This window comes from Chelonoidis abingdonii, chromosome 5 (assembly GCF_003597395.2).
Source record: "Chelonoidis abingdonii isolate Lonesome George chromosome 5, CheloAbing_2.0, whole genome shotgun sequence".
Taxonomy (NCBI): domain Eukaryota; kingdom Metazoa; phylum Chordata; order Testudines; family Testudinidae; genus Chelonoidis; species Chelonoidis abingdonii.
In genome coordinates, this window is record NC_133773.1 from 141,628,979 (window position 1) to 141,655,746 (window position 26,768).

Genomic DNA, 26,768 nt, shown 5'->3' on the forward strand with positions numbered 1-26,768 from the left:
TCCTAATAAAATGGAAATACAGATTAGCATTGATACACCACCATTTTGTTCCCTCAAAAATTAAATAGTATATTCTAACATTAACAAAATACAGGAACCAGAAAGATATACTATACAAAACACCAGAACATATCACCGTCTATACTGTAATCTTCATCAAACCTAAGATCATGCCACATTTTTGATAGTTATCTATTTCTCTTCCTAACTATGGGCCAGGTCTAAAGTCCATTGAAATCAACTGAAAGATTCCATTGATTTCAATGAATTCTGAATCAGGCCTTTGGACAGATTGACAGTGATGGTCCTGAGAATCTTACAATCTGAAGTGCCATCTACATCCACAGCTCTACTGATACAAAAAATAAATTAGAAAAGTAAAAATTTCAGATGTCTCATCTAAATACATCTACATTATTAAACATAATAATTCCAATTGTGCAAAATAGGATTGATGGCTCCCAGAAGTTGCACAGGCAGCACAGCAAGAGTCACCAGCTAGAGCCAAATTCCACAACCCTGCTTTCCCAGTTTCATTTGCAGAAATATGGAAAATGGCAGGGAATATTTAAGTGTTTGGAGAGCAGATATATTTGTAGCTTGTTGCTCTACAGGGTCTCTGACAGACATAAATAGGAGGCAAAGTAAGGAAATGAACGAAGGGGTGTGATGGGGCTTAATTCCCCATTGCCTGTAAGACAAGGGCAAGAACCTAATTAGTTATGCTCCATACCTGGGAAGCGATTAACTAATTTCCTCCTGGCCAGACGAGGTGAAGCTCAGCTGTATAAGGAGCAGAGACAGCTCAACAGAGAGGAAGAAACCCAAAAGAGAGGAGCTAGGGAGAGTTCTCTTTTCCTCAGAAGGATCTGGAAGAAGATCCACTAGTCTGGGAGAGGCTAGGGCCAGGAAGCAGAGCTATAGGAGTAGGCTTAATTCCTGTGTTGGGGCTCTAGAGTGTACAGAAGCCCTCAGCCAGGGTCTGTGGGGGGCAAAAGGCACTCCCAGCAGAGAAAAGCCTGGTGCGGGGCCAGTAAGCTGACTAGGGGAAAGAACTGAAGTTTAGCCCAGGAGGGGCAAAGGACCTTTTTGTTTGTTTCACAAACAAAAAGGTGAAGCCAAACCAAAGAACAGGACTGAACTGTTATATGACTTGGCCGGAGGTCCAAATGGGAGTGGTCACTGTGTCAGAGAAAGTGGCCACCACATGGGTACAAGAGGGTACAAGTCCCCTGCAAAGCTATGTCCAGGAAGAAAGGTCTCTAGAGGCAAGGATGCACCTTGACAAGATGAGAGAAAAAATAGAACTTGATCTTGCTGCCCTGGGAAAAGGGAGAAGAACTTGGTTTGTTCTGTGGGCTACTTTTCTCACTGGTGAGGGAAGCCTATCCTATGACAATCCTCTCCCTAGGCCAGTGTCAACCATTCTCCAAATAAGGAACGATTACTACGTTTTCCACTCTGTTTATGATATTGCATCAACAAAGCAATTAAAAAAACAGATTGCTTCTTTGTTTAAATGATCACATACCTGGGTATCTTTTCTTTTTCTGTGTCGCTCAGCAAAAGTCATTTTAGGATATTTCAAGCCCACTACTTTACTTCTTCCCTTGTCCCACTTTTCAGAGCAACTTTTCTGCAGACTGATGGTGCAATACAGTTCGGACAGTCTTGGTGACAAGCGCACTCTTTCATGCCCAAAAGCCCTGATCAGCCTGGCAGTGTCAATGGTGGAAATGGAACTGCTCACCTCAGTCTGAGAAGTTGTTTCCATCTCTGTTTGGGTCACGGTGTCTGATTCAGAGGTGGTAGATTCTACCATGCCTACTAAAGAGGTGTCACTCAGGGGATCTAAATATTTCTGTTTCAAAAATCTCTTCATGCGATTGATAGTTCTCTCTCCTGCCCTTTGTTGTCTAGACTCAGCTCGTCTTTTTTCATCATAACTGGTATCTGATCTTTCTTCAGCATTCAATACATTTCTATAAGACTCTAGGTTACTTTCATATACCTTCTTGTCCTGATGTCTTATTTTCTTCTGCTCTCTTCCCCTAATTTTCTCTCCAACATTGCTCTTGCCATGCTCTGTAGGCATTAGTGAATGCCTAACTGGATTCTGGAGGACTCTGGCCAGTCGATCAAGGCGTTCCACTAGGGACAGCTCATTGCTGCTCTTAAGATTATGGAGGTGGTGCTTCTTCTGACGCTCTAAAAACGTAGTCCAAAGCTCATCCAAACTGCCAGTAGAGTAGGTACTCTGTTTTAGTGGCAGATCCATCTTCTGTCTCCTGACTAAATCAGGCCTTTGGCTGCTTGATAGCAGATAATCTCTGACCTTCTTTTGGTCCTCTTGTACAAGCTCTTTCCCTGAAGCTTCATTCCCCAAAGATGTGTTAAATCTCAAGTCCTCCACCTTGCTATAATCCACTTCTGCAGTTAGTGGGGAGAATTCATCCTCCTCACGCATTTGAGGGTAAACAGAGAAGGAGTGTTTATCTTTCTTTGTAGCTCTCCAGTTTTGAAAGAAATCTCTTGAAGAAGGTCTAGTGTGTCCAATATCAGTGCACTCATCTGAAGGCTCATCATTAGAGAGGAAGTAACTCTCATGTTGCAGGGGCACTGGGTGGTGAAGGTAAAACTGGGCTGACTTGAAAACTGAATGAGTTGTTTTTACAGATTCCAAATGATTCACAGACTCTGAAACAGAAAGAAAACTATTGTTTTATTTTTCCCCCCACAATGATGGCTACTGGCTTCTTCGGAAACAGTCTCCTGTAAATAGGGCAACTCTTCATTCCAAAGGACTCCCAAAGCAGTTTACCAACTACAGGCATATATGAGTCACTTCACACAATGCTGAAATGTAACCATCTCTGGGATGGAATCTGAAAGTTATTAACAGTGCACAGCAGTTTTATACATAAATTTAGGCTAGGAAATGAAGGGGAATACCATACCAATTAAAACTGCAGGAGGAATTTAAACATGCAGTACGTAATTTCCTAAACTGGCATATGGACAGGATGCTGAGGTTAACATTTACTCTTACAAAAAGTGCCATAAGATTTTCAATGACAAGAACCCAGAAACTCAGTTTTACCGCTCTTCTAAAGGACAAAACCCCTAGTATACAATGCCATGCTACTAACTTAAAAGAATGCCACTTGTAAGTGATGCTACCTCCTGTATCACCCTGTGTACATCCTGGAGGTATCCCACAGAAGTATCGACCAAGTCTTAGCTTGTAAAATCTGATGGGATTACTCAGCCCAAAGTAGAACAGCTGCAAGGAAATTCCACCAAAAGATAATGCATGTAGCGGGGGAGGGATAGCTCAGTGGTTTGAGCATTGGCCTGCTAAACCCAGGGTTGAGAATTCAATCCTTGACGGGGCCACTTAGGGATCTGGGGCAAAAGTCATTACTTGGTCCTGCTAGTGAAGGCAGGGGGCTGGCCTAGATGACCTTTCAGGGTCCCTTCCAGTTCTCTGAGATAGGTATATCTCAAAAAAAATTTATTTTTTTTTTTTAGAATGACCTGTTTTTTCAAATAACTACACAATGTATTATAAATGAGATTATAATTAATATGAATGTATTTTGTATGCATGCACTGTGCTCTAGCAGGAATATGCATCCCAAGCAAAAAGAGAAAATGCTTGCAAGGAAAGGCTCCAGACTTAACTGGATGAATAATCATCTCTAAAAGGGTATTTATGAGTATGTAAAGAGCCAACAAAGAATTAAATAGGGGATGGATCAGCAAAAAGAGATACATCATGGAGGTCAGAAAATGTAGGGTTAAAGTGAAAATTGCCAAAAGTCAACCCGAGTTAGACTTTGCAAAGGAAATTAAAACAAAGAGTAAAAGGTTCTTTAGCCATATAAATAAAAAGGAGGAAGGAAAAAAAAAGAAGTGATGTCTAGTGAGGATGGAGTAGAAACTAAGGATAATCAAGGTGTGGCCCCAAAACTAAATGTTTATTTTGCCTGGTTTCAATAACTTGATGATGTAGAACACGGGGGCAAAGGCAAGATAGTTAATAGGAATGAGCATATTGAAACAGAAACTACCACATCTGAGGTGGAAACAAAATTCAAAGAGCTTAATATACTCAGGTCTGGGGAGATGGGGGAGTCAAGGAGGAGGGGGAATTGACACATGAAATTGTTAGTCTGATAGCAAGGATTTTTCATAAACCTATCAAAGTGGGGGTGGTACCGTATGATTGGAGAATAGCAAACATAGTACTATATTTAGGAAAGGGAAGAGGAAAGCGAGCCAGAAACTACAGACCCATTAGTCTGACCTCAATGATATGCAAAGCTTTAGAACAGAGTTTGACTGAAGGAATAATTAAAGACATAAAAGTAAAAAGAAAATGGGATAAAATGCAACATGAATGTATCAAAGGAAGATCATGCCGCACTGATTCAATATCTTTCTTTGATAAGATAACTGATTTTTTAGACAAGGAAAATACAGTAGATGTAGTCTGTCTGGATTTCAGTAAAACATTTGATATGGTACCACACTGGAAATTACTAGTTAAACTGGAGAAGATGGGTATTAGTATAATACTTGTAAGGTGATTAAGGAAGTGTCCAATGGGAGACCAACATGTTTTGCTGGAAGTAGAACCATTGGTCTGAACGGGGTTGGTTTACTTCTGGCTTTCCTCAAAGACTGGTCTTTTTGTCTAGTATTGTTCTTTCTTAAGAGAGAAAGGGTCATTCCCTTATCTCATCCTTTTTACTCCTGTAGCCAAGCATTTTACAAAGAATACCACACAGAAAACAGACTGGGAGGCCAGCTATTACTTTTTTTTAAAGAGAGGATCACATGTTGTAGGAGTGAAGGGAAACACTACACAAATTCAATGTATGGGAGCTGTAGCTCCCAGATGCGCTTACCAAGCAAGCAAGGTAAACATGAGAGGATATTTCACTACATCATACACATGGATATTTAAAACTCAAAACAATTTCCACTCAAGCAGCCAAAAAGCTTTAAGGAAGATTCCTCCCCAGGCGAAAGTGATCAAGAAGAACATTCACTGATGTACTAGCCTGGTCTCCTGGAATGACCTCACCCCAGTCAGGTTGGACTATCTACTTGCTCAGGAATACCATAAATTACACTGAAGTACTCCATAAACATCCATTGCATTGAAGATCTTCATTTAACAAGTTTATGTGATATTAAGAGGAAAAAAGGGGCTCCAGAGAAATCAGACACGTAATTCAGAACTCACTTTGCACTCATGTGTTTCTGGTCTCATCCCTCATTAGTGGACATAATTACATTACCTCATTGTAACTTTTTCTGTTCTTGTTTGGTACAAAGAGTATTTCAAAATGCTGTACAGAGCACTAAGTATAACTCTAGTGGAATGGATATCTGCATACAGTGGAAATGGCAGTCACTCAGCAATTTTTTAACTTAGAGTAAAAAGCATAGGAGAAATTTTGCCCAGGAACAAGGGAGAGCAGTTTCCACTGACGTCAATGAAAGCCCTGATCCTACTCGTACTGTTGATAAACTCCCAACAACTCAAATAGGAGCAAGATCTGTAATGTCGATCAAGACTAATTTTAGCTACTGCCATGGGATAATTGACACTTCATACATTATATCAATATATAAAAAAAATGCACTTCATTTCATCAAAGAATAATGTTTCCAATGGTGCAGTGTCCCCTGTAGCACAGTGCTGCAATGATAAATTTGAGCTTCTGCCTCTAGAAATCAGTTTCTAGTTTTAATATCAGCCAACCCAAGCGGGGCGGAGGGGTAAAGAGAGGAAAAAAGATACAGTAAACTCAACAGATATTAATATTCCATACTTATAGAGATAACTTGATACCTGGCAATGTGACATCAGGTATCCCTGGACATAGACAAAAAGTCTAATAAGTCTATTGAGCCATCCTGTCACATTTTAATTACCAAGAAATTGCTCTTCAGCGACCTCAGGATCATTTTCCACACTTGACTGAGAATACTTTGCACTAAGTGTGCCTTTTTATTGGATGACCTCAAGGCATTTTACTAAATCTTAACTGAGCTTCAGCACCCCTTGTGTGTTATTAACTGTAATTATATCTATTGTGCTACTGGGGGATGTGAGGGACAGAGAGAGACAAATAACATGATCATGAGAATCAGTAAGAGTACAACTCCTAGTCCTGTGCTAACCACACACTCTCCTGTGTAGCCAATTAGTTCATTTTATCATATATTGTTGTACTGTATGATGTTATGATTAACTCCTATACTATGTTACATACAATTAATAGATTTAAGTTGCAGGATTATAGAAGTCTAAGACTGATAAGTATTTAGAAGTGATAAGAATGCATTAGGTATCTAAGTAAAACAGGGCTGAAACTCAAGGCCTACAGGCTGAGGCCTGTAAGATTTTAGCTTAGTCATTCTAGGCCATATATGTTTAAGAACTGCCTGACGTAAGTAAGTGACCAAAGTCTGACCCTATGCCACAGGATCACGAGAAAGATGTGCCAACAGATGGCGTTACAAAAATTGACAACAAGGTACTGTTCAAGACCATGATGTATTGATACCCTGTTGTAATATCTCTTCCAAAACATGTCCTGACATCAGGGTACATGTTTCGTGTAGATGCTGATGAGAATAAAACAAACTATGAAAAACAGGGCACCCCAATATTATTGGGGGGCACAATACAGATAAGTATCAGAGGGGCAGCCGTGTTAGTCTGGATCTGTAAAAGCAGCAAAGAGTCCTGTGGCACCTTATAGACTAACAGACGTATTGGAGCATGAGCTTTTGTGGGTGATGCATCTGACGAAGTCAGTATTCACCCACGAAAACTCATGCTCCAATACATCTGTTAGTCTATAAGGTGCCACAGGACTCTGTTGCTAACACAAATAAGGAAAACAAATGTTGACACTTTCATGCAGATGCACACAGTATTAGGTATAGACAGAATCACATGATAAGAGAGGGTGCCTAGATGGAGTTTTCCTATAGGTAACTCATTTTACCCAAACAGGAACCACCTCTCTCCTGTTGATCAACTGGCAAGCCATCCATCAGATCCTCAGAATATCGTTGAGGATGTGAGTACGACTACAGTTATAATTGCATAGTTTGTTATGGGTTTCCTATATGCATAGGGGATTGTAACTTTACTTATTGTTTTAATAAAACTTGTGAAACAGATTAGATCTTGTACTTGTGAACGTGTGTGGTCACTATCCTTGGTCTTCATGTGTTCCTAAAGGTTCTAAATGTGAAACAAGTAGCAGAGGTGACTTTCACTCTGTTGAGCTTGAAACTGTAGCAACCAGAGCCGAACCCCTGATAGTATAATACATCACTAAATTCACTTTAAATAAAACAAAAGGCTATACCTGTAAGAGATACAGAAAAGAGAAATGCACATGGGCAATCTAATTACCTGTAGTAGCTTCCTGTGGTGTCTTTTTTTCTTTTGCCCACGCCACCTTAGGCTCAGAGCTCTTACTGTAGATACCCTCTTTATGTTTAATAGCTACAGTGTCTAGAGGATTCTCATCCATAGAGCCAAGTACCTTTGCTGGAAAATTTGGAGGAACAGCATCATTTGATCCTGTAAAGAAAACAAGCAACAAGTTCACAGTAGTTTATGATAACGAATAAGAGGTTAAAGCAAAGTAGCACGAAGAGGGTACAGTTTTAAGAACAGGCCAAACAAGGCCACAACCTAGAGCAGCAGTGGGCAACCTGCGGCCTGCCAGGGTAATCCACTGGTGGGCCGCAAGACAAGTTTGTTTACATTGACTGTCCACAGGCACGGCCGCTGGCAGCTCCCAGTGGCCCCCGTTCCCCATTCCCAGCCAATGGGAGCTGCGGGAAGCGGCGCAGACCACAGGGACACGCTGGCCACTGCTTCATACAGTTCCCATTGGCCAGGAACAGCAAACCATGGTCACTGGGAGCTGCGGGCGGCTGTGCCTGTGGACGGTCAATGTAAACAAACTGTCTCACGGCTCACAAGCAGATTACTCTGACAGGCTGCAGGTTGCCCACCACTGACCTAGAGCTTTCACGTTGAAGCAAATCACTGACAGGCAGCTAACATAGGGAGTTTAATTTATTGCCTGAGTAAGGAATTATTAGTAGTGCATTCAACTAATGAACAACATAGTTCTAGTGAACTAAAACTAGCAGCTTATCAGAAAAATGTAATTTTTTCTATAGCGCCTCTGATCCCATAATCAAAAGATGCTTCCCTCTGAGGTAGGCAAGTATTATACTCATTTTACTACGGATAGGCACATAGAGGTTAAGGTCACACATTCTGGAGTCCAGACTCCCTCCTGCTGATCTTCATATCCAATTTTAAATATTTGCACTGACTGACACAAACAGTCATTTTCTGGGATCTGTACAGAGAAGTGATGAAGCAAGTTGACAGAAGTATGAAACAGCAGTTAGAGGGATTTTTTTTTTCTAGTCCTAGAATGCTTGTTTAGCTACATAACTAGGTCTGCACAGCCTCTAAACAATAGCTCAAACAAACAATACATTTTTCCAGCAGAGTTCCCATAGCACATTTCTGCGTCATATGAGTTTGAAAGCCTAAAGACACAGTTAACTGATTTACATTCTTTGCAACACTGTCCAGTTACATTCAGTGGCCTTATTCAACTCAATTTTCTTCAGATATTTCTCATGAACTACGAGTCCTGACTGCAGCAGGGAATTTAAAATCAGATTTTTAAAAATACTGTTGTGCGTTTCCTAGAACCTGAGCTGTGTCGTGTCTACATTGCATTTGCACTGTTTGCACCTTTGTTCCTAAAAAGCACACGCATCACATCTACCTCTCTCTTCTCCCTTACATTACAGCAGACAGAATGGGTGAAGATTAGGAAACATGTGGAGACGGATTTGAAAGCCTGACCTTTGCTTTTACTTCTGTAATTTTTCAGATAAAATAACTGTGGACACAATTGTATCTGTATTTATTATCCAGTGTACCTGTATACCACAGAGTTAAGACAACATATTCAGAACATTAACTGTGGCTGAAAATTTCTGTGGGTGCCAAAAGGGAGACCAGGTTGAAGTAAATCTGAAAATCAGGCCTATACCATCTTTTATGAGAAGCATATGCTGTACATAGCAACCATATTTAGAGAGAAGCAGGGCAAAATATGTTGATGAATCATTCTCTTTCTTCCACACCACTAGCAGGTCTTGAAACACAACTATAAAACACTTTAAAGAAAAAACAAGTTTCTAATCTGAACTCACCTAACTTGGGGCTACCTTAAAAATTATGATATACCTTCCTTAATACATGGTATCACATTACACTTCAGAAAGCATCCATAACAAGCTAAAGAGAAAAGGAACATTTCAAGGGGAGATTTAAAGCCGGGAACTAGATCAGGATGGATGGGAGGACCGCTGAAGAAATGAAACAGGCTCAATGAAGAAGCAATTCCAAGTGGAAAGAGAACTAAAAGGAAAATCTGTCAGGTTGTGTGAAACACACACACATTTCTCCTTTCAGTTCCGACAGACAGAGGTAATGAAGGTCTCTGACTAGAGAAGTCTAGACCACATCTTTCAAATCCAGGATGTCACATCTTTATGTTACAAAGCTAAAAAATAAACATACTGGGACAAGATTCTACTCATAGTTATACAGAGTAAATCCAGATAAAGTAATTATTAAAAATCAGTAGAGTTACTCAAGATCTGCATGTTGTAAGAGAGCTGAATTTAACTCATTGGGACATTCTGCAACTGGATTATGCATACTTGGCCCTATTGACTACAGCAAGAGCTTAGAACTATGCATTCAAACGCAGGATAGAATTTGGCTTAGTTTTGTAAACGTTTTGAGAAATTTAAATACCTGAGTGAGAGCTCTCAATAGTGGTCTCTGACCTGACAGGAGATATTTTGGGTCCTTTCATTGGATGGGGAACATAGTACATCTCAGAACTTCCAGAAGGCTTATACGGCAGCAACAGAGGCTGATCTGCAGGAATGGAGAGCAGTGCAATTAACAGAAATCAGCAAAGCCTAATACTGTAATAAAGCAGAGGTCATCGATAAGGACCCAAAGAGATCCTGGAAGATGTGCTGCATAGATTATGTTCAATTTGCAGTTTACTATTTCCTTAGCGCAGCGGTTCTCAACCAGGAGTTGGGGTCCCCAGGGGGGCCGTGAGCAGGTTTCAGGGGGTCCACCAAGCAGGGCCAGTGTTAGACGCTCTGGAGCCCAAAGCAGAAAGCCAAAGCCATGCTGCACAGTCCTGAAGCCTGGGGCCCCAAATCCCATCACCCAGGGCTGAAGCCAAAACCTGAGAAACTTAGCTTCGTGGGGCTCCGTGTGGCATGGGACCCCAGCTAATCGCCCTGCTTGCTACCTCCTAACACTGGCCTGGGCTTTTATATGCAGAAAAACTGTTGTTGTAGCACAGGTGGGCTATGGAATTTTACAGCATGTAGGGGCGGGCCTCAGAAAGAAAAAGCTTGAGAACCCCTGCCCTAGAGAATACGCTCATTTAAAAGAATTATCAGAAAGGAGTCTATCTGCTAGTTAGAAAGCTGACCTGCTAATAGCTAGAAAGGATGGCTTAATCATTTATAACAGTCCTTAAAGATTAATAAAATGTGTGACTAGTGAGACCTGTACTAAATTAAAAATGCTCATTCACATACCAACATTGCTCACAATGCGTAATAGCTAATGAAATCACCTGCCTGTGTTTAGGTCAACAAATATAATGTGCGACTATGGTGCAACTCCACTGGAAGATTCTGTTTGCTGCAGGTGGCAAGTGCTGGAGCACTTACTGCTTCTTAATAGTGAAGATAAACAATTGTTCAAGTACACCTCTACCTCGATATAACGCTGTCCTCAGGAGCCAAAAAATCTTACCGCTTTATAGGTGAAACCGTATTATATTGAACTTGCTTTGATCTACCGGAGTGCGCAGCCCCGCCTCCCCCGGAGCACTGCTTTACAGCGTTATATCCGAATTTGTGTTATATCGGGTCACGTTATACAGAGGTAGAGGTGTAGCTGAAAAGATATCTTTGTATCCCCATTTAAACATATAGAAGGCATCTGATCTCTTCTCACCCCATATGCACACAATTGACTGATGTCACTTTACACAACATCTCAAAGAGGAGTACAGACCCAGAGTTTGGAACAGAGGAAATATTACAGAAACTGAATGAGTCTACATACACCTGTATTGTGCAGCAACAATCACTGGTGCAAAGAGATACAATTTGCACTGCCTGCACCAATGTGAGTTAATCTGCCACATTAATTGAGATTTTATTGGGGTATATATCATCACTACCACATTCTCTCTCAGTAGCTGTGTAAATAAATTATTTTGCCCACATAATACTATCCAATTAGTTACCTGCCAATTCATAAGTCTGTGAGCACCCTTATGATTTCTAATATGCATCATTTTAAATATAAATATAAAAAATAAGTGCATTTAAAAAAAAACACTTTGTGTTTCTCCCACTAAGTGCACAAGAATCAAAACATTTCACTTGACATGTTGTGTGGAAGAGGAAAAATTGTAGATTCATGGAAGACATTTTGATTTTCTCACCAGCTGGCCTGTGGGAAGGCAAAACGTGGTTCAGAGATGAAGTAGCTAGGTTAGCAATTTCACATGCCCTCTGGTGAGAGGACCCAAAGGTACTGGTTTCACCATCTTCAGTACTAACATATATCTCTGCTGAAAATGTTGTCTTTTCAGGACTTTCTGTTGTTATCTGAGTTATGGCATCAGATGTTGCCTTTCCAGTTTGTGCAGAAACTGTGGTCTTGAAATTAGCCTGCAGATTATGTCCACATGAATCCAAAACTTTGGTGTGAGCCTGCCTTGAGAATGCTACCCTCTGGCTACTTTCCAGAGGCATAAATCTTAAATCTTGTGAAGATAAAGGTTTTAGGAAGTATGAAGAATCTTGATCCTTTGGGACAGATTTAGTAGTTAATAATTTAGAGGCAGATTCTAACAAAATTTTCGGGGGAGAGCTTGAAAGCATTTGTTGAGCATCATTCTTAAGTCTGTCATTAGATCTTGTTTCAGCTTCAGTGTCCAATATACTGAACGGTTCTGAAGTATTGCGTTTTGGGGAGAGAGTTATGTGGACACAAGACAGTGCTTTCCTGGTTGGAGATGAAGGAGATTCAGGCATGGCGGTTAAAGTTTTATCTGGGGAGGAACAATGTACCACATTGGCATGTCCGGTCTCAACATCTGTCTGGCTGACAGAGAACATATCAGAAGACAGTTTATCCTCCTTTTCCAACAAATTATCATGGTCTTTAAGCAAAAGGGTTTGTAGGCTATGAACTGGACCTTCTGAGCTATCTGCAAATGGAACCTGGCTGTACAGATTCATCTTTCCTTGCTGATGAGGACACACGAAAAGAGGCTGATAACACGTATTTACTTCTTGATCAGATTTCATATCATGATCAACCCCAGAAAATCTGGCACTATGTCTGCCCAACCCAAGCAGATTACAAGTGGAAGATTCAGCTTCCTCAACACTATCTGCAACTAGAGTAAGTCCTTGGTCAGTGTATGTGGTTTTAGAACCTTGACCTGAAAAAATGTCTTTTTCTTGAGAAGTTCCAAGTTTGCTAACAGCAATGGGCATATGCTGAAACCTGTCTTTATCTGCACTAAATTTAAAATCATTATCAAGTGAATGAGTGGCTGTTGGGCTTGATGAAGGACATGATTTAGGACTTTCCACTTGTTGCTTGCCAGGTCTCTGCTCTTTAGCACTAACAGATGCAATTTCAAAAGGCATTATACCATGAAGAGTATCTTCACTGAGACTGGCACTAAGGACAGTAGAAGCTACCGGAGACTGGGAAAGTTTACGGGATGCAAAAGTGATGGAAGTAATCTGCTTGGCAACTTCTACAGAAGGTTTTTCTGTAGACAGCTTCTTCTGAGATGAAAGAATCACGTCCTCTTCTGTTGGTGCACTGGAGGCATCCACCAATCCCATTGAACATTTGTCCATATTTTTACACAAGGGTGTGTGCAGCTCAATGCTAGCATCAGAGGAATTGGCTCTGAGCATCTGCAGTTGATGGTGGGTATGTTTTTGGATAGTATTCAAAACTTTAAACTGTTCATCATCTAGTGGTGAATAATCAGCAGGGTCACTTCCATATATTGGTGTGACCTGTCTTGTGTTTGACTCTAGAAACTCATTAAGTTTGAAATCTTGTGTCTGACTGTCAATTTGCAACTGTTTGCCAACTGGGGATTTGAAGTGTCCTGTGTTCTGCCTCTGACTATGGCTGTGACTCAATGTAGTCTCTGAATTGTTTCCTCGTGGATCCTGTAAATGCAAAAAAACCATAAAGATTCTTGAAAAAAATAAGTTGTGCAATAAGAATTTAACAATTGAAGTAAGGACTAAAGTTGACAATAACCCTATTTTTGCCATCACACAGAAAATACACACATTCTGGAACACAACTGCTAATATGACTGTAAACATAACAAGACTGGCCTTCATGTATGCCAGAAAAGCAGTCAGTTCAGTTTCAATGCCACAGTATACAACACCACCACTGTAATTTACCTTTCTGATAGTATTCTTCAGGATTTGGTTTGTAATAAAATAGATAATAACTAGATTTTCTTGAGATAGAGAGGAGTGTTCTCCCACTTCCCTACCCCACCAGCCGTTTGTTTCATCCATCCTGTCCCATCTTGTTATAAGCCTAGATTATAAAGTGTTTGGAACAGAGACTGTCTCCTTACTTCTCATTTGTACTGTGTCCAGCACAGCAGGACTTAGATCCCCAATTGGGGCCACTAGACATTAATAAATAACAAATATTGATATGATTAAGCCACTAGCTACTTAGGACCTGACTGGATACTATAGGACACTACTGCTGTCAGACATTTTGCCATGCCATAGCTGTCCTTTAAGAAATAAAACTGGGCACATAAAAATTCTCCCTTGTTCCACGCCAACAAAGTTTAAGAAGCCAAGTGGACGATTTAGTTGGGGACTGGTCCTGCTTTGAGCAGGGGGTTGGAGCAGATGACCTCCTGAGGTCCCTTCTAACCCAGATATTCTATGATTCTAAGTGCACATATGCTTCACACACAAATCAAAGAAAGCTTCAATTATTGACAAAAGCAAAGCAAAAAGCCATTCTTTAAACTGATACATGAGAAAAGTTCAATTAAAGTTTGGTGATTTTAATTCTCACATTCAATAGTTCTCTTTTTCCCCCACTAGGAAACAAATCTTTCCAACAGCAATCTAAGCATTATATCTGCAATAGTGCTCTTTCTGAAAGCCAAAGTCATACTGACAAGAAAATTAAAACAGAATTCAAAAAAATATCCAGAGCTTAAAAAGCCACTATTAATTAGCAATAACTTTTCCCTCTCCAGACATATGTCATCTTTTTCCTATTAAAATATGCATGTATTCCATAGGAACATTCTTTTGTTTTACAAAAACTGGTAAGACTGCTTGCAACTGTGCTCAAAGTAAGGGTGGAGGGGTAGGCGAGAAATCTTTAGATTTCTAAAAACCGACCAGTTACTTACCAGTAAAGTCACCAGGTAAAAATCTCATCTTTTTTCACGTTTTCAATCATGTATAAAAGTTGATGTTAATTGTGATAATGAGCCTACACTTACAGAATACCTTTAATCCCAAAGCATTTTACAAATGTAAAATTAACATTGAAACTACACAGGAATTACTTAATCCACCACTGAAACACAGGCATCTCTAGTATGAAATGTGCAACTGCACAATAATTTAGGACAGATAAATAAAAAACGACTTGCCTTGGCAGGTGTATAAAGCAAAAACTAAATAAAACATGGTATAGCCCATCAATTAATCAGAAAATAAGTGCTGCCCTACTTTCTGATGATTCCTTCTCCTGGTCACACAGTGTTCTGTTTGTCAGATCTCGTGTCTTTCATCTATTGGCGTGCTAACATGGGCAGCTGAAGTAAATGGCAAAACTCCCATCAATTTAAATGGCAGGAGTTTGCCCTTCAATTGTAAACTCCTTGGGTACAGACTATATCTTCCTCTATATTCTGCTCTTTAATTTCTAAGCAGAAAACTGAAGCTTGGTGTCTCTGCACAGTCTTTTGCAGATAGTTGCATACCAACAAGTACACTATATGCTGACACAGATCTGAGAGGTACTTTAGCCAGCTCTGGTTACTGTGCCAAATTTGTTTACTGTAATGCAGAACTAAATAACGCACATACAAGTATGCCAATATAAGGTTTGAACATACCAGGCTCTCTGCTCTCTTTCAAGCTTTCATGATAAATAATGGACATTTTAAAGTGTTACATTTACACCTATATTGTAGTGAACATACATGCAGACTTACCAATGATGATAATCACTCAAAAAGGGCTTTTTGTTTTTAGATGCATCTATTGCAAGTTTGTTGATTTGTTTTGTTTAATAGAAGAGAATAAAACCTAGGTTCCCAAGAATATCCTTATTAGGGAAGGCGCACCAAACATGAACAGTTTTTCTCTGCAGCAGCTTACCTGATACATATAACAGGTGGCATCTTTAAAAGAAAAACTAGAAATAAAACACACCTTTACAGAGCAGGTCACACTGCAAACAAGTCGATAGGTAAGTAAACAAACACCAGACTCTCACATGCATGCAACAATATTCTCAACTAGCAGTCTAAAATTCCCTCAGTCAAAGGGGTATGCTAACTAAAGAGAGGCCACACTGTTTAACCCCACTGCAGACAGCACTGAGATGCATCAATCACACTCCACACAACATGCTAGAAAACCGCTCTCTTTTCCATCACTTCATCCCATCACCTTTAGTTACAAATTAGCATCAGAAGCAGTGCCATTATCACCACATACTGGAAATAGACAAGAAACATTTTTGATCAGCAAATTTTACATCAATCTCATTGGAGCCCATATTTGCTCCATAAAACCTTAATCCCTGTCCAATTTCTTTAGAAATAGAGAATTTAATTGACAAGGACAAAAGTGTATTATTTTTAAGATACCAGTCTTTGCATTCCTTTAATTAAGATTCATTCAAAATTGATGGACTTTCCACTGATGCTGTGAAGAGCTAACATGAAAGAAATTATATTGACCTGGACAAAGTTTAGATAGTCCTGTTCCGGCCTAGAAAATCTATGTAGTTTGTTAATTTATCTTCTGATCTGTACAGTTGGGGAAAATGTAATCTTACACTTCACTAGTAGAAGGCCATGTTGATGTCTGAACAAGTACTCCTCCAACAGCCAGAGTAAAGGAATGGGCAAATAAAGCCAGCCACAGTAGAACTGGAAATGGTCTTGCGTAAACCATGAATTAAATAGATAATCCTGGACAATTTCTTTGATGTCCAAAATGTCATTGGAAATGAAATACTTTGATCATTTGATCAAGAAAACCTTCAAGATAAGCATTAGGTTCATTCTTCCAAACCATGCCTTTGAGGTGTTATCTATGCTAGAAAAGTACAAGCAATTAACTAAAGTTGATTTAAAAGTCAGTCAAGTTAAACTGATAAAAAGCCCTAACAGATGCATTTAGATCAGTTTAACCTTTACCTACATCAATTTAGCTACAGTTAGTAACTTACCAAGACTAAACCAACTTAAGAAAGGAATAAATCAATTTAAGTGTGTCATATTAAAAGGGTTTACACCAGTTTAACCAGAGAAATTTAAAAATCTGTTTAGTTAAACTGGTGCACTTTTCTAGAAGAGAGAAGGTTTTAAACTCCCAACTCTTCCCTTGAACAGGAGTTCTGCTACAGCTCCAGGCACCAAAAATCCATATGACCATTTTAAATTTCCTCTTACTGTCCTTAATAAAAATGCAATTATAAGATGGCATGTCTGGACAGGTTTTTCCTACACAGCAAATAATCTTACCTATCAGAAAAATTAATCAGGTTAACCACAGTAAGTTTTTGCTGTTATTTTTAACTGACTAATCAAAGACAAAATATAAGAATACGTTAGAATGCATGCATGCTTTTCAAATGAATAAATAAAAGATGTGAACTAATTCAGCCCAAAATTTATCTTGCTCTCTTCATTTACAAAATGTCTAATCTAATATAAATACAAATGGTTTTATTAAATCTTTTCATAGAAGTATTTTAAATTAACAAAGGTTTTTTATCTCCAATTAGATAACATCTTACAGTACTGTGAAGCCAAACATATGCTAGAGTATTAGAACCAGAAATAAACTGACTGGTGGTATAGTTTCATTGCCCAAATTAAGCAAAATGCAAAAAAGTAAACAAACAGCAAAAATGCTGAAAAATAGGCACTCAGATACTATGGTGATTAACACAGTACTACCAACAAACAAGCTCAAATATAAATCAGATTTTTAAAAATTTTCCATTTGAGTAATTTGAAGTGCTGTTAGTAACAAATAAACGGTTTTTTTTAATTTTATGTTAACGATATTCCTTTAAAAATACATTAAAGCACCATGACTGCCCAGCTTAAACTAGTAAAGGCAACAAAATAGTTAAAAGCAGAAATGCATAAACTCTTCCCCGCTATGCCTAAATATCCAAAAATCTGAGTAGTGAGTAAACTTACAACATACCATACCAAATCTAACCTCCGAGGGTTGAGTTTATAGAGAGCAAAATTTGAATTTACTCCACAACCCAGCACTTCCACCTTATCTCTAAATGTCTTGGAATTTGCTCGTTTTAAATGCCCAAGGGGAGCTTTTGCCCAACAAGGGACAGCAGGATTGGGTCCTAAACAAAATGCATATTCCTATAGCATACACAAACGCACACCATAAAAATCCATATAAAATTTAACGTGTTCCAAACTATCTTTGTAAAGGAAACAGCCACTTTTCAAAGTTAAATCTCAACGACTGTGTATTTTGAAAAACAAAGGCGATATAAACCCTTTGATGAATCTGGGCCTAAGTACATGCTTAAGTGCTTTGCAGAATCAGGACCTTAAATCTCATTTTCATAAGTCTTTTTCAAACCTTTTTAATGGTGACAAATTTTGAAAATTGTTTCAGAAACTCTTCTAGTGTAAATCTAAAACTGCTATATTGATTTTTTTTAAATTATAAAATAATCTCTCACACTACAAACCTGATTGTGGGTGCACAAGGGTGGTGTGACCCAGAGATGCCATAGTACCAACGGGCAGAGGACACTGGCGATGCATAGGGTGTCAGAGAGATCCCCTGGGTCAGATATATGTGTAATAGTTCACCAAAGGGTGGTGTGTGAGGTATCTGGTGAGAGCCAAGAGCCCACTGATCATCATAATCATTGTGAAACGTATGCATGGATAATATTTAAGGAATTAAGTATGTATACTAAAAAGCATGTTCTTAAAGTCTAGGAATTAAGGAAGGTCCCTAGGAGGTGACATACCTCCTCTCTGAAAGGAACATGTCCCAGGTAACAGACATGTCCCAGGTAACTGGCCACAAGAGTGTTGTGCACTGCATGCCTCACAAGGGATGCTTATTTGCATACTGAGTCAGATAATAGTAAAAAAAAAAAATCTACAAGAGAACATCTACGAGGGTGATGGGGAACCAGCAGGAGTGTCCTGTTTATGGCTAAAATCAAAGGATTAGCCTGATATATCAGGATGCAAAGAAACACTCAGGACCCTTCACTGCGGAGGCATGCTGACAGCGTGCTGCATCTCATGAAAGGGAGTCACTACAGCCAACCTGTTGTAAAGCGCTGGAGAGCAATATTTTATTAGACACGAGAATATCTGGTTAATTAAGGCTAGATTCTAGAATGCATGTTATGATTTTATTCTATACGTGATCATTTGTTTCCATTACTTCTACTTACTAATCCTTCAATCTCTGTGCTTTGTTAAATAAACTTCATACTTGGTTTCTCTATAAACATACAAGTGCGATGTTTTAAGGGGAGCGGTGATCTGTGGTGGAAGTGATGAGCTGAGGTGTACCATATCAGAGGGGTGGCCATGTTAGTCTATATCCACAAAAACAAAGAGGAGTCTAGGGGCATCTTAAAGACTAACAGATTTAGTTGGGCATAAGCTTTCGTGGGTAAAAAACCCATTTCTTCAGATGTATGGTGGTTTTTTACCCACAAAAACTTATGCCCAAATAAATCCGTTAGCCTTTAAGGTGCTGCCGGACTCCTCATTGTTTTTGAGGTGTTCTGTTTCTTTGGAAGTAGAGGATCGATGAATACTGTGAGTGTCCAGTGGAACAGATGCTGGAATCTCCAGGGAGACGCTCAAGAGATTGTGGTGTGCCTATTGCTAACCTGCAGAGAGACAGTAGGGCCTGCGTACATCTAGAGGTGAGTGCTCGTGTTGCCTGTGGCCCATGGGGCTGAGGTGCTAACCCCCAGCAGGCACAGACATGGCTTCATCATGCTATGGGCAGATGGTAGTGAGGTGCCTCAATTCTAGCCACCTCTGGGAAGCATCACAGTGGGGGAGTCGCAGAATCTACACCGTTTGCTGTTTAGCCAAAGGTCACACTCCAGGTACATATGTCAGATAAGACAGTTACTCACCTTTGTAACTGTTGTTCTTCGAGATGTGTTGCTCATATCCATTCCAAGTAGGTGTGCGCGCGCCGCGTGCACGTTCGTTGGAAGAATTTTCCCCGAGCAACACCCGACGGGTCGGCAGGCGCCCCCTGGCGTGGCACCGCTGCGGCACCGCATATATACCCCTGCCGACCCGGCCGCCCTTCAGTTCCTTCTTGCCGGCTACTCCGACAGCGGGGAAGGAGGGCGGGTGTGGAATGGATATGAGCAACACATCTCGAAGAACAACAGTTACAAAGGTGAGTAACCGTCTTTTCTTCTTCGAGTGCTTGCTCATATCCATTCCAAGTAGGTGAATCCCAAGCCTTACCTAAGCGGTGGGGTCGGAGTTGGACACTGCCGAATGCAAGACAGCCAAGCCAAGCCCTGCGTCGTCCCTGGATTGTTGTACCAAGGCATAATGGGTAAGTGAAGGTGTGTACCGAAGACCACGTAGCTGCCCGGCATATCTCGTGGATAGGCACTCGAGCTAGAAAGGCAGCCGACGAGGCCTGAGCCCTGGTGGAATGTGCAGTGACACGGCCTGGAGAGGCGTGAGCTAGATCATGGCAAGCTCGAATGCACGCCGTGACCCAGGACGATATTCTCTGGGACGAGACTGGTTGACCTTTCATTCTGTCCGCCACGGCGACAAAGAGTTGGGGCGTCTTACGGAAAGGTCTGGTGCGGTCAATGTAGAATGCTAGTGCTCTATGTACATCCAGTGAGTGCAACTGCTGCTCTCTACGGGATGTGTGAGGTTTGGAAAAAAAGACCGGGAGGAATATGTCTTGGTTGAGGTGAAAGGATGAAACCACCTTGGGAAGGAAGGCTGGATGTGGGCGCAGCTGCACCTTGTCCTTATGGAATATCGTGTAAGGTGGGTCCACCATGAGAGCGCGAAGCTCGGAAACTCTCCTAGCCGATGTAATGGCTACAAGGAACGCCACCTTCCACGATAAAGTACAGGAGAGAGCAGGTTGCCAAGGGTTCGAACGGAGGGGCCATCAGTCCTGACAAAACCAAATTGAGGTCCCAGGAAGGGGTGAGGCGGCGGAGCTGCGGAAAAAGGCGCTCTAGCCCTTTGAGGAATCTCGAGACCATCGGATGAGAGAAAACGGAGTAAACTCCTTCTCCGGGATGGAAAGTGGAAATGGCAGCCAGGTGCACACGCAGGGATGAGAGTGCGAGACCCTGTTGTTTGAGGTGCCAGAGGTATTCCAATATTACGTGGATGGGAGCCTGCGCAGGTGCCGCGTGGTGCGTTTGACACCAGCAAGAGAACCGCTTCCACTTGGCCAAGTACGTAGCCCTAGTGGAGGGTTTTCTGCTACCCAGGAGGACTCGCTGCACTGTGGTGGAGCACTGCAGCTCCGAGCAACTCACCCAGCCAGGAGCCATGCCGTCAGGTGAAGGGATTGCAGGTCGGGATGGAGAAGCCTGCCGTGGTATATCAGGTCCTGATGGAGAGGCAGGGGAACAGAGCTGGCTATTGAATGGTCCAGCAACGTGGTGTACCAATGCTGGCGAGGCCACGCTGGGGCGATCAAAATCACCCGAGCCCTGTCCCTGTGGAGCTTCACAAGGACCTTGTGCACCAACAGAAAGGGTGGGAAGGTGTACAGCAGGTGGGTCGACCAAGACATGAGGAAGGCGTCTGATATCGAGCGCGGGGCGAGACCGTGAAAGGAGCAGAACCTGTGACACTTCCGGTTGCTGTGAGAGGCGAAGAGGTCTATGTGGAGAAAGCCCCACTTCTGGAAGAGAGAATGAGCTACGTCCGGTCGAAGGGACCACTCGTGGGCTAGAAATGACCTGCTGAGGTGGTCCACTACCGTGTTCTGGATCCCTGGGAGGAAGGATGCCACCAGGTCCATGGAATGGACTATACAGAATTCCCACAATCTGATCGCCTCCTGACAAAGGGGGAGAGAGCGGGTCCGTCCCTGCTTGTTTATGTAGTGCTTCGCGGTGGTGTTGTCCGTGAGCACTAAAACACAACGGCCCAGCAGGTGGTGAAGAAAGGCCTGACAGGTGAGGCGGACTGCTCGTAACTCCCAGATGTTTATATGTAATGACAGCTCCTGGGCAGACCAGAGGCCTTGCGTGCGACGACCCCCCATGTGAGCCCCCCAGCCCAGAGATGATGCGTCCGTCGTCACGGACGTGGACGGTTGTCTGGGGTGGAACGGCATGCCTGCACACACCAGGGAGGGATTTTGCCACCAGCGGTGGGAATGTAAGACGCTCTGAGGGACTGAGACGACAACGTCCATGCTGTCCCTGCGTGGGTGGTAAACGGAGGCTAGCCAGATTTGGAGGGGGCGAAGGCGGAGCTTGGCGTGTTTGGTGACGAAGGTGCAGGCCGCCATGTGACCGAGGAGGCTAGACAGACCCGGGCCAAGGTCGTCAGGAAGGCTTGTAGGTTCTCTATGGCGGTGACTATTGCCTGGAACCGGCTCAGCGGGAGCGAAGCTGCTGCGAGCGTGGAGTCCAGGACAGCCCCAATGAATTCTATTCTCTGAGTGGGCACGAGAATGGACTTGCCCAAATTGACCATGAGGCCCAAACACTCGAACAGCTGCATGATGACGGCTACGTGGGCGGCGACCTGGGTCTCGGAGGTCTCGCGCACAAGCCAGTCGTCCAGGTAAGGGAAGACGCATATGCGCTGACGACGGAGGAAGGCGGCCACCACCGCCATACATTTTCTGAAGACACGTGGGGCCGTGGAAAGGCCGAAGGGAAGGACCATAAATTGGAAGTGACGATCTCGCACCATAAAGCGTAGGTAGCGTCTGTGTGTGGGGTAAATGGAGACATGAAAGTACACGTCCTTCATGTCGAGAGCAGCGAACCAGTCTCCCGGATCCAGGGACGGGATAATAGTCCCCAAGGAAACCATGCGGAACTTCAACTTCTTTAAGAAGGCGTTGAGCCCGCGGAGGTCTAGGATGGGTCAAAGGCCTCCTTTCGACTTGGGGTTAAGAAATAATGGGAATAAAACCCTCTGCCCTGAGTTCTTGAGGTACCTCCTCTATGGCTCCGATTTCGAGAAGCGTGTGGATCTCCTGCCAGAGGAGATGCTCGTGAGAGGGGTCCCTGAAGGGACAGGGAGGGTGGGGGGGGGGGCGAATAACTGAAGATGGTAACCAGACTTCACCGTGTGTAGACCCAACGATCTGAAGTTAGTCGGTCCACGCGGAGGAAGGAAGAAAGACGGTTGGAAAACTGGATAGGAGTCCGGGGGAGGACTGGTGCTCTGCTCTTGTCGCACCTTCAAAGTTTGCTTTGGTCCCGGTGGTGGTTTGGCGGAACCATTATTCTGGCCCCCCGAGAACCGGACTGACGGGTTTTACACGGCCATGCTTTCTATTAAAGTCCTGTCGAGGCCGTGGTGGGGGGTAGGGGCGTTGAGGTTGGCCGCAGAAAGACTCCGTTGGGTCTGCGGAGTGTGCATCCCAAGGGAACGCATTATAATACGGTTGTCTTTGAGGCTTTGGAGCCTAGGGTTGTTTTCTCAGAGAAAAGGCCCTGCCTTCAAATGAAGGTCCTGGATGTGTGTTGCAGTTCGGGGGTAGGCCGGAAACCTGCAACCAAGATATTCTCCGCATTGTGACTCCCGATGCTATGGTCCTAGCCGCCGAATCCGCAGCGTCGAGGGAGGCCTGCGGGAGGTCCGGGAGATTTTTTCCCTTCCTCGAGGAGGCTCTGGAACTCTGGGCGGGAGTCCAGCGGGACCAGTTCTGTGAATTTGCCCATGGATTGCCAGATGTTAAGGTTATATCTACTGAGAAGCGCCTGCTGGTTAGCTACACGCAACTGTAGGCCCCCTGCAGAGTATACCTTGCGTCCCAGTAGATCCATGCGTTTAGCCTCCCGTGATTTTGGGGCGGGGGCTTGCTGGCCATGGCGCTCCCTCTCGTTCACAGATTGCACGACCAGGGAGCACGGAGGAGGATGGGTATAAAGGTATTCGTACCCTTTAGATGGTACCATATACTTCCTCTCCACGCCCCTGGCCGTAGGAGGGATGGACGCCAGAGATTGCCAGATCAAGTCCGCTTTAGCCTGGATGGAGCGGATAAATGGTAGGGCTACACGAGTCAGGGCATCTGAAGAGAGAATGTCCACGACCAGGTCCTCCACCTCGGGGACTTCCTCCACCTGGAGGTTGATGCTCAACGCAACGCGGCGGAGGAGGTCCTGGTGGGCTCGAAGATTGATGGGGGGTGGGCCTGAGGTTGATGTGCCCGCCACCACTTCATCCGGCGAGGAGGAGGAGGAGAGCCCCGGGACCAATGGCTCATGTTGTGACTCCTGGTCCAGAGGGGGGTCAGTTTCTGCAACGCCCTCAGGGTCCTGGGTCGCGGCTGAAACGTCCGCATCGGCTGGAGGAGGACGACTGATGGTGGCCTCTGGTGCCCGACGGACCAAAGTCGTGGACCGCGACGTTGTCGTGGGATCGCCTTGCGCTTGATGGTAGGCACAAGGCGTCCAGAAGGACCATTGCGCCGGTTGCTCCAGTCCTTGGGATTCCGGGAGGGCACGGGCGTGGGGGTCCAAATCCCCATAAGGAGTGCTGTCTGCTCGGGACGAACCCAACGGGTGTCTCGACGGCCAGGGTGGAGCCGATAGTCCGTGAGGTGGGTACCAGACGTCATGCCTTGCCGGAGAGCGGTGCCGGAAGTCATACCGGTGCCGAGACCTGGACCGGGACCTTCGACCGGCGCGGTGCAGGGAGGTCGACCAGGACCGAAAGGAGCAGCGGTGCAATCGACTTCGTCGAGAACGGTGCCGGGAGCCAGACCGACGTGTTGAATACCGGTCCGGGGAACGCGACCTGGACCGGTGCCGCGAGTACAACCGGTGCCGAGAGGGGGATCGGTACCGGGACTGCGAGCGGCGCCTGGATGTCGACCGGTGATACGAGCGGGAGCGGTGCCGGGATCTCGACCTCGATCGGTGCCTGCCCGTTGCCTCTATGGATGGTGGCCTGACCATGGCCGGCTTTCCCGCTGAAGGAAGGACCTACACCGGCGGTGCCGGGGGTTGAGGCAGAGTGGGCTCTGTAAGAGCAATCAGTTTCCTCGCCGTTGCGAAAGTCTCCGGCGTGGTGGGAACGACGAGCTCAACCGAGGCACGTGCCGGGGAGCTGTCTTGCACCGGACTCGACGGCTCTTGCCTGGCTGGAATCGACGGTGCGGGAATCACCGGTGCCGCGGTAGTTGACGGTGCCGGACGGCTAGGTTTTCCATGCTCAGACTGCGGTGCCGAAGTTGGAACCGCAGGAGCTTTGGGCTTCTTTGCCTTTGGAGAAAGGGAGCAGTGCTGGGCTGGCTTCTGTGCCGGAGACGGTTGGTGCCAGGGTGCTCCAACGGTGCCGGCGGTCTCCGGTGCCAATGGGGTACTTCTGCCCGGCGCGGACTGCGCGGCACTCGGTGCCGGAGCCGTCGGGGTGAGGGCCGCTTCCATCAGGAGCTGCTTCAAGCGAGAATCCCGCTCCTTTTTAGTCCTTGGTTTGAAGGACTTACAAATATGGCACTTGTCCGTGAGATGGGATTCCCCCAGGCACTTCAGGCAGCGATCATGGGGGTCTCCCGTTGGCATCGGCCGGCGGCAGGCCGAGCACTGTTTGAAACCGGGAGAGCCAGGCATGAGCCTGGGCCCCGGGAGGGGTGAGGAGGATTAAACCTCAGCCCTCTAACTATATACAATAACTATACTAACGACTATTAATAACTACTAACTACTAACACACTAAAACCACTACTATAAACGCAGAAAGTCAAAGAACGGGTGAAGAGCTAGGGAAATGGAGGTCAGCTAAGCCGCACTCCACTGTTCCAACGACCGACACGGGCGGTAAGAAGGAACTGAGGAGCGCCCGGGTCGGCAGGGGTATATATCCGGTGCTGCAGCAGCGCCACGCCAAGGGGCGCCTGCCGACCTGTCAGGTGTTGCTGGGGGAAAATTCTTCCGACGAACGTGCACGCGGCACGCGCACATCTACTTGGAATGGATATGAGCAAGCACTCGAAGAATATATAAATACTGAGAAGGTTGGAAACAATCTACAACCTTTTTCTTTACCTGTTATTTTCCATTTGTTTATTTTGGGTAGGGGAAATAGAACAAAGGTAAGGACATGATGAGTAAGCCAGAGACATATGCTAAACATGCTAATTCGCAGTTGGAAAAACTCTTTGCAGACCGTGGCTTGGAAACTACAGGGAAAACAGAACAGGGGATGAGAGCTTTACTCATGGAATATGATAACCATCAGGTAGAATTGTTTAGCAGGGTGCAGGCTCAGGAAACTAGCCTAGCACAGTTCCCAATTGGGCAGAAGCCTCAAAGTTAGAGTTGGCCAGAACAGAACTCAAAAACTGGAAATAGCAGAGGGGACAGAGAGCAGGAAGCAAAGGAGAGAGCACAGGAAAGGGAGATACTAATAGAGAAGCAGTAGCAGGAGGTAGAGAAAGTAGCACCAGAGGAGGCCCATCAGAGACTACTAGAACTGGAAGACGGGAAGCACAGTGCCCAAGAAAAGCAGAGAAGCAACAGTGGGTAGCAGATAATCTAAGGCAGGTAGCAGCTGCCCAAGAAAGGGAGATGGAAAGGCAGCACAAGTTTAAAAAGCTGGAAATACAAGGACAGAACCCTCAGCCCACAGGTATGCATCCCAAGGGATCTCACAGCTGGGAGAGACTGTGCCCGAACAACAAGGAGACGGATAGCATTGAAGACTATTGAACTGCCTTCAGAAGGATACACAGGATATACAAATTCCCCAATGACCTCACAGAATGACCATCTTACTTCCCAAACTGACTGGTAAAGCCTTAAAAGTGGTTAATGATATAATGATGTAAATGAAGCTATGCTGTACAATCTGTTTAAGGGCCCTGTGTTTAAAAAGTTTTCAAATTACTACAGAGGCATATCGCCTAAAGTTTACAAACATCAACTATTTGATAAATTAAGTCACAGGGAATGTGTTTCATAAATCGGTGATTATTTGAGAAAATGTATAAAAAGGGACAGAAACTAATCACAAATTGGTAGATCTATTTGCTCAGGAACAGTTATTTGAAATCTGCTTTGATGAGACGAGGGCAGAAGTATGGGA

The 26,768-nt window shown here is 43.9% G+C and overlaps 1 protein-coding gene across 1 annotated transcript in view; it reads right to left on the bottom strand.

The window, feature by feature from the left end:
- The window catches only part of ALMS1 (ALMS1 centrosome and basal body associated protein), a 146,616-nt gene that overhangs the window by 40,789 nt on the left and 79,059 nt on the right, over window positions 1–26,768 (bottom strand). The window contains exons 9-12 of the mRNA XM_075066677.1: window positions 11,631–13,392; window positions 9,899–10,024; window positions 7,448–7,618; window positions 1,532–2,697 (exon numbers count right to left, since the gene is read on the bottom strand). Of these exons, the coding sequence (XP_074922778.1) occupies window positions 1,532–2,697; window positions 7,448–7,618; window positions 9,899–10,024; window positions 11,631–13,392 (3,225 nt within the window). The remainder of the gene's footprint in view (window positions 1–1,531; window positions 2,698–7,447; window positions 7,619–9,898; window positions 10,025–11,630; window positions 13,393–26,768) is intronic.